This window comes from Bombyx mandarina, chromosome 07 (genome assembly GCF_030267445.1).
Source record: "Bombyx mandarina strain Sakado chromosome 07, ASM3026744v2".
Taxonomy (NCBI): domain Eukaryota; kingdom Metazoa; phylum Arthropoda; class Insecta; order Lepidoptera; family Bombycidae; genus Bombyx; species Bombyx mandarina.
The window spans coordinates 2,275,733-2,288,272 of record NC_143214.1 but is presented as its reverse complement, the minus strand read 5'-3'; the positions used below and the strand labels follow the sequence as shown (position 1 = coordinate 2,288,272).

The window sequence follows — 12,540 nt, the reverse complement described above, 5'->3', positions numbered from 1 at the left end:
CAAAAGCCCAATTATAAACATGTTTTTTCAAAACGTATGTTTTACAAATAAAATATTCAAAGATAGTGAAATTCCGTATGTTAATTATACATCCGCTAAAGTTTCAAAAAAACGAGTGATTTTATTTTAGGTTAAATTGATTGTGTTGTTAATTGGTCGTTGATTTGGTTGATATTGTATTTGATTTTGCGAGAAATCCTTTACCGTTAACTCCGAGATGTATTTTAGCAGTATTGACATCGACGGAGCATCCAGTGGTTTTCTTTCTAACGAAAAAAATCACGATCAAAAATGTATCTTTTGTTTTAATGTTCGAATTCTATATTTTCTTCCTTGGACTATATATTCAGTGCGTATAAATTCATCAGGCTACACTGTTCTGTCTAAATGCATAATATTATGCTTAAATATATTTTCGTGTTGTTTTTGAAGTTATACTTCTATAGGCGCGTTATGAAAAATTGATGAGAGTGAAATTTTACGATGCGCGTGACACAAAATTAACAGAAATGAAGTTGCCCACAAGTGCTCCAATACAATTGAGGTTAACTATCGGTATGTATTATTTAGTAATGTAAATGACAAAATTATTATTTAATATACTTCATACTAAATATTATTAAATTATTAACGTTAAATATTTTTTATTAATTATTTAATATTAAAAAAAAAATTTTTTTTTAATAAAAATAAAGTATAACTTCTTACCCGCGTACATAAGTACACGCACCCTTTTTTTTCATTTTGTAAATGCGCATTTTTTTTTGTAAATGAAACATTAATATATAATAATTATATTGGAACCTAAGCAGAACGTGGTCCCCGAATAAAAGATGCTATGCAAAATATATACGCATTACAAAAACTCTAGAACATTTCGTTTTGATTTTAACGAACGCCGCGTTCTGGCTTCATTTTAAATGCATTAAGCGCTCCCTTCAAGCTTAATAATAAGAAGGCATAATTATGAGGTTTTTTTTTTTTCAATTCAAACAAAACATATTTACACACCTTATACATATTACGTTACAATAAGGCTTTTCGATTTATATAATATAAGTTTTCTACTGTTCAAATAATGTACCGCGGCGAATGCGCTAAACATTATAATAATGTAGCTAGCTACAAACTAATAATAAACTTATGAATCTAAACTAATAAAGACTATAGTATTTTCGGTTAATTCAAAAGTCCGTTAGGAGCTCGATGATTACGTGCCAATGAATTTTTTAATAGTGTAGGCTTGGGACGGACGAATCGATACGAACTAATCGGCAACGCGTGCTCATGTCTCAATCTAAAGGTGCTGACTCATTCGACTAATTAACGTTACGACATTAAGAAATCTTTTTGGCGGTACGTTCCGGAGATAAAATGTTAAACATGTCATTTCGCGGCGGACAATACCTTTGGAAATCCATTATAGATACACTGAACTGAAATTTGAAAACATTAATCTCTTTTTTTACATATTAATGAACAGTGTTCATTACTGTTCATTGAACACTACCGACAACTTCAAAGCAAAGCATTTAAAGAGGATTCCCCTAAAATGTGGTTGAGTGTTGCCAGTGTTAGAAGAAAAATCTGACATTGTTTTGGCAAAGGTAAATTTCTTCAAATATTTTTAACGCAACTACCCAACTGACTCAATGTGAAACACAGTTAGATGTCAAATCCTGCTTCAATTCTGCGAAGATTTTATGAGATTCTTCCAAAAAAATCCTTATTTTCAGATCTGCAACACAATCTGCTAAACCTTAAATTGGGGATCTAATTCTGCTAAAACGTAGAATTCTACTAAATCTGGTCACATTGTACGTAGTTCTATCAAGTTGCGCGTAAAATTCCAAATAGAGATTTATATTATTCTTTATGTCGCTTTGATTAAGAACCATAATGCTAGAACATTCTCCTGAGAAACGATTTTTATTTTAATATTGTTATTAAACCTTTACGCGGCACACTGAAGTGAGTGATTATGTCGATTTCTGTTACTAAGTGCTTGGATCGTCTAACTTTGCATTATTTTCTTTGTTAATCTATGTTTTAGTCTTTTATGTCTCTTCGGATTCGTCTTTCCCAGTGTCTACTAGATATTCCGGCGCCTTAATAAGAAGATCGAAGAGAGAAATCGACATAATTACTTTAGAGCGCCGCGTAAGGCACGGGTGACATACCTACACGTCAGTCAACGCGTTAAGCATTAGAATAAGCTATTATGGAAAGGGAAAAATATAACTCCTTAATAACCCTTAATGATTTCATCAGTAAAGAAATGCGGCTCAAGCGAAGTGTATAAGTCGTGTGACGAAGAGCACGCGTGTTGGACCACACCAAACAAACTGGAAAGAAGTAGAACATTGCCAAAGAAGTTCAAGCATTGCATCGACGGGGTTTAAAAAACAAAATAGTAACAATACAGGAAAATTTTGTGGTAAAAATCCCACCCGAAAAATGTTTAAATCACGCTCAGATGTTAATCGCAATAGGTTAGGAACACGTGCTCCTGTTGAACCACAGCCAATAGATTTAAGAGCTCGAATTGTATTTCGCGCTCGTTATTGGAAAGCAGAGGACATGATTGCTTCAAGAAGAAATAGGTAGGCGTTACCTAGTTAAGTTACAGTTTGGTGTTAGCTTCGCCCTAATTACGCTGATTAATGAACATTGCAGGCTCCACTAATACACGTGGAAGTCCTGGTAACGCTGCTTAGAAAAGGTTTTAGCTGTCTAAGGAATTTGCATCCTGAGATAATAGCATCACTCGATACCGTCTCGCATGGAACCTTTCTGTCACAACTTAAATGTCATCGTGCCATATAACAGATTTACACCAAAGACTATAAAAAGAAGTTATAGTCACAAATGTATTCTTCATGGAATACGGTTAGATAATAACATAAAAATGACTGTTTATGTATACAAATAAACATTATCGTATTTAATTAAGTAACAACTAAATTGACGTGTGGCTAAATTTTCATTTGAACCTTTTTTTTGTGCGTTGAATTTGAATTTTTTTTTATTGCTTAGATGTGTGGACGAGCTCACAGCCCACCTGGTGTTAAGTGGTTACTGGAGCCCATAGACATCTACAACGTAAATGCGCCACGCACCTTGAGATATAGTTCTAAGGTCTCAGTATAGTCACAACGGCTGCCCCACCCTTCAAACCGAAATGCATTACTGCGTCACGGCAGAAATAGGCGGGGCGGTGGTACCTACCCGTGCGGACTCACAAGAGGTCCTACCACCAGTAATTATGCAAATTATAATTTTGCGGGTTTGATTTTTATTAGACGATGTTATTCCTTCACCGTGGAAGTCAATCGTGAACATTTGTTGAGTACGTATTTCATTAGAAAAATTGGTACCCGCCTGCGGGATTCGAACACCGGTGCATCGCTCGATACGAATGCACCGGACGTCTTATCCTTTAGGCCACGACGACTTCAAAAAGTGTATATATAAATAGAATACAATATACGGTAATACAGTATATTATGTGTTATATAGTAAAGTATATAATAGTTAAATATTCTGCCTACAATTATAATAAAATTTAGAAAATAAGTCAGCACCTTCAAATAAACAATATAATTATGTCTTATTTATAATCGAAGCTTTAATAAATTTTAATTTTAATTTCGCTTAAACTTTGAGCACTAGCAAATTTATTTAAACAAATAAAATTAAAGTTTGCTAACTAATTTGATATCTATCACTTAAATAAACTATCTATTTCTTATATCCTAAAAGGTTTCGTGCGTCTTACGGGACATTACAAAATGTTTTTCAAGGTATCTTAATATGTTTGCACGATTTTTTTATTATTATTATATGTTTAACAAAACGGCTTGCAACAACGGCTTTATACATAGATACGATTTATATATTTTCCTCTTTTATACAATGCGATTTTTAAATATATATATTGTTTTATTAGCATGCGTGCTTTTTGACTTAATTTTAGCATGCCAGCGTATTAAAAATCTTATACATTTTTATTTATTTATCACTATAGAAGATAAAATTTCTTTTACATCTAGTCAACGCGATGTTTTCGTGGCAATATTTTTTTTTAATTGAGCAATGGAATTCTGTATTCTTCATTTTCATTTTGTAAGCAGTTTATTTTTATATAATGAAATGAAATGCAATGCGTTTATTTCAGGTAACTTAAGCCCATAAAATTTCACATATAATTTTACATAACATCTAAATCAAAATACTATCAAATTAAAATTACAATTTATCAGAATGACTACAAAACAAAAACAAACAAAAATGAAACCAAATCAAATGAAACCGATTTTTTTTATTATTTTTTTATTGCTTAGATGGATGGACGAGCTCACAGCCCACCTGGTGTTAAGTGGTTACTGGAGCCCATAGACATCTACAACGTAATTGCGCCACCCACCTCGAGATATAAGTTAAGTTCTAAGATCTCAGTATAGTTACAACGGCTACCCCACCCTTCGAACCGAAACGCATTACTGCTTCACGACGGAAATAGGCGGGGTGGAGGTACCTACCCGTGCGGACTCCCAAGAGGTCCTACCACCAGTGATTACGCAAATTATAATTTTCATTCATTCAATCAATATCAAAATTATTAAAATTAAAATCGTCAACTACTAAAATATAAAATTAAAATTAATAAAAGAACTAATACAATAAATAATGACCACCATACCAGTCAGTGTGTTAGATTAATGACTGTGTTAGATAATACTGTTTTCAATTACCGTATCCATTACGTTTCTTTTTTAAACGAGACGAAACGAAAATAATGACAATTTTAATTGAGGACCGTATCGTAATAACGTGAAAGTACTATAATTAAGTTTGTATCGAATAAGTATCAACTGAAAACATTGCCACGAAACATTATCGATTTTCTCACAACGCACAGGTATATAAAATTCTTTCGCCCTTTATATAATCACAGGCCGGATCGCCTAACGCGTTCGTGAAATGTTCTCTCGCTCTTAAAGAGGCAGAGAGATTGGAACGACAGCCCACAATCAGGATCACGATGTAAGCCACAATAATCTTCACGAATGTTTCAGTTCACCAATTCTCGTGATGAATCCTGTAGCCATATCCGCCCGTTCAGGAGTCCTGTCATCTGAAAAAGATACACGAATAATTATGAGTACAAAATTTGAGTAAAAAAAATTAAATGGGTAAATAAAAATGGGTATCTTCGAAACAAAAAAAAAGAGGCTTAAATTATGAAAACCATGAAAAGCTTGACAACAATATAAACTAATTTAAGGAAATCATAGATCAAAAGATTACAAAAAACAATTTTGAAAAAAACAAAAATCGCTTATTTTTTTATTACTATATTTTGAGAATAGAACAGTTAAGGACATCAACGGGCATGTGCGAGGCGTTTTTTTATTTTAATAGTCGTGAATTTAATTTTGTGCATGATATTTACGTCGAAGCATTAAGCAAATACGTGAGTTATCCCAATGCGCTTTGAGTTCAAATTCAGAACTCGCTTTGTGCACTCATAACCTACCTCTACTTGTAAACTGTTCAATAGTCACACATTAGGCGTTCACGAATGACGACTTGGTCCTGTTGGAGATATTACATAGTAAGACGTCGTTCTAATGTCACACACAAAATTCATACATAATTCAACAAATAGTTACGTGACATCGAATTAAAATAGTAATTAATTTAATTATTTTTCAAATAGACTTAGGATAGCACAACCCTATTTATTCCCGTGGGTGTCGTAAAAGACCACTATGGGATTCCCCGGAGACTGGATAGCAGCATTATCCGGGTATCATACCAGCGTACTGCGATCACTAACTGGCTTTTACTGGTGGTTGAATATCTTGTGAGACTTTACGGGTAATGCTACCCCCTACTTTATTCTTACCGCGAAATAATCATACATTCGGGTATCAAGGGTAGGACAGGCGTTAAACAATGCAATTTAGAGTTCGACCTCATGTCTCAAGATGAGTCGTGTCGTTCAGGTTGTGTGGTCTATGGGCATCAGTAAACAATTGACACCGGTCGGGCCGTGGGCCCGTTCACTTACTTAAACAATAAAATGTAACATTAATATTAAATGAAAATAATTAATATAAGTAGTGTTCGTCAATAATTCGGTGATTTTGATTAAAATTGTTACATATAAAAAAACAACTATAATTATAAAGAAGTTATACATAATTAACAATACATAAAGTTCATTTATAGCTACCAAAAAATTAAAATCGATTCACAACCAGCAGAGAATGTTACTAAGCTGATTTTCTTTTTATTTATTTTTTATATAACTGTTGGTAGGACGTCTTGTAAGTTCGCACGGGTAGGTACCACCACCCTGCCCATTTCTGCCGCGAAGCAGTAATGCGTTTCGGCTTGAAGGGCGGGGCAGCCGTTGTACTGAGTCCTTAGAGCTCATGCCTCAAGGTGGGTGGCAGCTTTTACGTAGACGTCTATGGGCTCCGGTAACCCTTTAACACCAGGTGGGCCGTGAGTTCGCCAATCAATTAAACTACAAAATAAAAAAAAATAGAAAAAAAAACAATAGAAACTTACCCAGACAGTGAGGCAGAATTGGAAATGGGTGGACTATTGGACTCGAAGCCGTCTTTAGGCTTATCATTGGCTAGTTGCATCTTTAATTGGTGACCGAAGCACGCAAGATCTTCTCTAAACGTATCAGACCCTGGGGTCGTTGGTTTCTCATCGTCACCGGTGGCCATAGCCTCAGCGTCACTCTTCAGAGGCGCCTGCTCGGATTCATCTTCAGTATTATAAATTTTGAAGTAAGCGAACGTCAAATATATGACGGAGATAAAGAATGACGGTATCGGTATGGCCATCGCGTACACCAAGTTCAAAGTGTTCTGCCACATGTCCAGTTCGGTGATAACCAAGCCCGGATCCACCCGGCTATAGTAACAAGTGAAGTTGGTGCCAATAGGCCTATATTTTCCGTAGAATATTGTGCAGTTCAATATAGGAGGATAACCGCAACCTTTCACGTTAGGAAACAAACGGGCCCCGGTAAAATACCACTCCGAGTCGTTCCCTTGTAACCCGGTTGGGTACGGTTCGGGCAAGTCATCCCTCTCGCCCATGTCTGGATAAGACTTATCAGCAGCTACCTCGTTCTCATAGTCGTAATCATTCCTGAGAGCTCTCTCTACTCTGATAAGATTTTCAACTTCCTCTTCAGTAACATTAGACGAATTACCCAGTTTATAGCTGACCCTAATTTGTGTGCATTCAAATAGATCTTTAGTGCAGCCCTCCCTGCAGGACGCCCACGTGCAATTGCTCGCTCCGACCAAATGTTTAACTTGGGTGGTAACACACAGAGCTCCTATAGGATCGAATTGCATGAATATCGTAGTGAAGGCTGGTTCAATCACAAATGGCACTAAGAATAAGAAGGCAAATAGGCTGAACGTAGCAAGAAGAACGAAGGAGGCTGTTGTGTAGAATAGGAGTTTCTCAAGAAAGGTCGGAGGGATTTTCTCTTCGTCGGCCATTGTGGCAAGGCAGCGCTAGTTGAGTTCATAGCGCTTGTTTCAGCTCGGCTGTTTCATTGTATTCTGTTCATATTTAGTCCTCACGAAACGTTTCCTCTAAATTTTCGTGTTCTTTTCAAGTTTCCCTTGTGGCATTCAATCACATTTTTGGTTGTTTGTCTGCGAAAGAAACTTCGATCGTTACTTGGTTAGTTGTTTACACAATGATAGTTGGTACTTGAAAATATTTATATTAAAGTCAATGTGTTTATGCATGTACCATATAGATTAAAAACGACTAAACAGATTTCGATGGAAACTTCAGATTGGGCTAGCCGATGGTCCTGTGAAGTGATAGTGATAGTGATGACGGTAGTGGTATTGAAAGATAGGTCAGTAAAACGTGTGGTCTTACTAGTACTAAATAGAAAACTATTAATTGTATAAATAAAATGATTGCAACTGTACCATATGCTTTAAATCATGCTGAATTGGACGCCGATTTGCAATATTCAATCAACAGAAATGCATTGAATAAAGTGAAATAAAATTGTAATGAATATTCTCATGCTAACGATCACACTAAGCTATCTAGAGGAACTGGCACATTACTAAAACAAATTCTATACCACGACGAGCGAAGCCTGCGATTTTGGGCACAATTCCAGAATGTGAATATCGATTCACACCGGAATAAGCATCGCGGGTATTGTGATCAACAATTTGGAACGACAGACCACAAATACCGATCGAGAACTAGGTCAGTTTTGGTATCTAAATTATGCATTGGAATTCTAAGACTTCAGTCTACTTGATTCACGATATCTATTGATAGCTGTTATATCATTTTTAGTTGGTATAATAAGACACATTCAAATCACTTAAAAATATCATAGTATCGCTCCTGTTACAGCAATACAGAAGTTAGTTTTTATTTTATTATTTTTAAAATTAAGGAAAAACCAACATGCAATTGTAATAATGCGGTATTTGTATCAACTATAATGTAATGAATATTTTAAGGTTTTCAGACATGTTAAAAATCCCATGATTTCCTGATGCCGTCTTAAAACAAATCTCAAATACTAGGTATATCTGTATTTCTACTATAAAAGTATCAAGTAAAAAATTTTGGAAAGCCTTATTTACATAAATAATAATGACTGATAATCTTTGACAGATTTTTGGAGGACATAATTTAGGTAGCTATTATTTTATGTACCACGCGAAACCACTGCAATGGGAGACCCTTAAGGGAATATTAACTGAACTTTCAAAGTAAAGAAATTGCAATTGTAAATCACAATTCAAAGCTGTTTCAACTCCTTCGGAAAATGGCTATTACAGATTTTAAACCTAGCCGAGGTAACGCGTCAATAGCAATTACAGGTTTGGAAACAATTTATAATACTTTAGTACGAATTAAAAAGACACCTAAAGTGCCTACAGCATAAGCACTCTTACATAACCTAACCTCAAAAGAATTGTATGTTTTTCACGTAAGCAATCTTTAGTGTAAAATGAATTGTTTTTGCATTAATAAATAAACGCAGTTTACAGATACCATGGTATGTTTGAAATTATGAAAACAAAAAAAAAAGTTTTTGGAACTACGCGAAAAACAGAAAAAAAACATTATTTTTGAAAAATCTACATTTTAAATTTATGTTTTAAAATATACAAAATTGTAGATAAGTAAATTTGAATTGTATGGTACAGTTAAATGTATAGTAAAATATAATTTACGCATTTCGACATAATGCAGTGAAAACATCACAATGTAATGTTTTATTTATTTATTTGAATCAATGTTGAAAGCAAAGGAAATACGTCGTAGGTTGATAAAAAAAAACAAGTTAAATAAAATCATATACTGGTGTGTGCATGAAAATAGATGTGTGCCACCACTAGATACCGTCAAAGGCTCTCTTGCATAAATCCTCAAACACTGTACCATTTTAATTATTATTTAGTAGCTCCACTATATTTGTGTAACACTAAATCATTATTTTGTTGATTTTAATCGTGTTTTTTTCACTAGTTCCTTGAACGCTACGTCTGTTTTGAAGTAGACGTGAACGCGTCACCGCGACCCCGTGGCTACTGGGCGCAAGCCTTGCCGTATCGGACTTATTGGCACCTCGTAAGCCTTTTGTCTTAATTCTGTTTATCAAAAAAAAAAAAAACATTAAAAAAAACACACGCACATTTAAATTTTCAAAAGATTGTTTTTCTGTTTTCATTTCAAATTTAGATGTTGTGAAAATTTTGATTTTCGAATTGCGATTTAAGGTTTTTTTTTCTTTTAAATTGTAGAGCTATATACTGTTTATGATTTAAACATATAATTTTATTATAGTGTAAAATATAAAAACGACGAAATGAGGTTATATTGAAGTGCGCGCGTCGCTTTGGCGCGATGGCGGGTCGATAGAGCCTATGTCATGTGCTCCGCCAACGTACGGCGACAGACAGTCTTGTTTTACAATTCTACGAACTCGTAGCGAGATTTTATTGAGACCTTTCTCCCTTGCAAGTAAAAAACGGTTTCCTTAAAGATTCATTGGATATCTAACAAAGCTCGCAAGCCACTTTCGTTCTTATAGTCTTACGCTTTTCCAAAGCGCTTGTACTATTTTTTGCTGGAACATTTTGTCATGCGTATTTTATTCCTTTAGGGCGCTACGGACGGCAAATAATTTTAGTATTGCCTTAATGAATTTTCGCCTCCCGAATTACTCCAGATATTTTTTGTTTTGAAGCTTTTAAAAGCTTATAAGAGGATATAGAATAATTTGAGAGGCTAGAAGTATTCCTCATAAAAATAATCTCAACTATCAGAGGAAGAACGAATATCGGATTGTCTTTCTAACACCGCTCATATTTCCCTATCAGTCTTCCGTAGTTCTTGTATTTTCCAACCGAACTCTACTCGCAATTTTTACCTTAGACTTACTCTGAGACCGCGATGGTCTTTCCTGCTGGTGGCGAGAAGCGATTGTGCGTTCCTGTTCCGAGGGCAGTATAGTTTTTATTAATAATACAATTGAGGTTTCGACCAGTCGAATTTTAAACGGCGAGATATCAATCATTTTATTTTTATTTTTCCAATTGGCACCATTGGCACCACGAACTGACCTTGTAATATAAGCCACTTAAAAAATCTACTTTCAGTTTAACTTTTTTGAAATGTTTTCGTGATAATGTACCTACTTGAAAAGTATCTGAATATTATTTTACATAAAATGGATTTAATACATTCAAATATTGAATGAAAACACATACTTCGATTTGTTAATTCGTATTGAATATAATCGAAAATTAAATATATCTTAAACAATTTTTTTTTAATTTTTTTCTATCCCACAACTTAGCAATCTGTATCTTCCATTCAAAAACAATATTTTAATTTGATGTCAGATTTTCATGAGGAAAGGTTGAGTTAGCTGAGTTGTGTCCCCATTGGTACCATTCTCAACTTTAATCTGAAAATATTTTTGCTAGGTTTGGTATACTATACCTTTTCAGGCGAGAATACCTTAAACCGCGCCCCCCCCCCCTCCTTCAGCTCTGCAGCTAGCTAATTAATGTCTTGGTCAAGTCGTATTTGGTAATTCTAGCTGTATGTATCAATTTCTTCCTACACTGTTCTTAGATTCAAACCCAGAGATTACATATTTGTTCCTTAAGTATGGTGGAATATTGAACATGGTTCTCATTGCGTTGCTTTGAAACCGCTCTAGTATTTCTACATTACTGTGACTGGCAGTGCCCCATACCTGTACGCCATATGTCCATACAGGCTTCATTATAGTGTTGTAGATCATAAATAAACAAAATAAAAACACAAACGTGTATAATTCGCTTAATAACCATTTTATCTATCACGTGAATGCCCGATATTTTAATTAACGTATAAATAAAGTCTGACTCTCACAGCAGATGAAATATACTGGGTCTGAAAATAGTTTTCAAATTAAAATCTCAATTCGAAAAACACCAAACAACATCGGGTCAGATAATTAGGTTTGTTTTTCTCTCTTAAGTCTTATAGGCTATATTGCCACGTACCATTCGGCTATGGAATGAGCTCCCCTCCACGGTGTTTCCCGAGCTCTATGACATGTCCTTCTTTAAAAGAGTCTTGTGGAGTGTAATTAAGCGGTAGGCAGCGGCTTGGCTCTGCCCCTGGCATTGCCGAAGTCTATGGGCGACGGTAGCCACTCACCATCAGGTGGGCCGTATGCTCGTCTGCCTACAAGGGCAATAAAAAAAAAGCGAGTTAAGGGATAACTGCAACTCTGAATTTTCAAACCATTTTAACGAAGAGCTTCACTCCGACCGAGTATCGAACCTAGACCATCTTGTACTATAAGTTCATTGGCCTAGTGACGCGAAGAATACTATTACTGATCAGACTAAAGTTTGAAGTCGTCGTGGCCTAAAGGATAAGACGTCCGGTGCATTCGTATGTAGTGATGCACCGGTGTTCGAATCCCGCAGGCGGGTACCAATTTTTGTAATGAAATAAGTCCTTAACAAATATTCACGATTGACTTTACGGTGAAGGAATTCGTGTAATAAAAATCAAACCCGCAAAATAATACTTTGCGTAATGACTAGTGGTAAGACCTCTTGGTAAGGTCTTACAAGAGGTAAGACCTCTTGTAAGTTCGTATGGGTAGGTACCACCCTGGCTGTTTCTGCGTGAAGCAGTAATGTTTTTCGGTTTGAAAGGGGGGCAGTCGTAATTATACTGAGACCTTAGAACTCATATCTCAGGGTGGGTGGCAGCTTTTACTTTGTAGATGTCTATGGGCTCCGGTAACCACTGAACACCAGATGGGCTGAGGCTCGTTCACCCGTCTATGCAGTAAATAAATAGAAAGTTAAACCAATGTTCACTGATCAATTGCCAGTGTCAGAATCTCATGCAGAAAGGGGGACCGGGTTCTAAAGCTCGGTACTGAAAGCATGACGGTCATGAGCACTCTTTCAAGAGTCTAGCAACGAAGAAGAT

General features: G+C 35.4%; 1 protein-coding gene across 3 annotated transcripts; it reads right to left on the bottom strand.

The window, feature by feature from the left end:
• Window positions 1-9,638, bottom strand: tipE (temperature-induced paralytic E). Of its 3 annotated transcripts, none has more exons than XM_028171988.2 (4): window positions 9,436-9,638; window positions 6,583-7,700; window positions 5,540-5,598; window positions 1-5,137 (listed from the first exon to the last, which is right to left on the bottom strand). In XM_028171988.2, the coding sequence occupies exons 2-3, from the start codon at window positions 7,539-7,541 to the stop codon at window positions 5,571-5,573; spliced, it is 987 nt and encodes a 328-aa protein (XP_028027789.2). In that variant the 5' UTR covers window positions 7,542-7,700; window positions 9,436-9,638; the 3' UTR covers window positions 1-5,137; window positions 5,540-5,570. The 3 variants fall into 3 exon arrangements, with proteins under 3 accessions (XP_028027789.2, XP_028027788.2, XP_028027790.2); XM_028171987.2 differs by having other exon boundaries at window positions 9,475-9,638; XM_028171989.2 differs by lacking the exon at window positions 5,540-5,598 and having other exon boundaries at window positions 9,475-9,638.
• Between the last annotated feature and the right edge of the window lie 2,902 nt (window positions 9,639-12,540).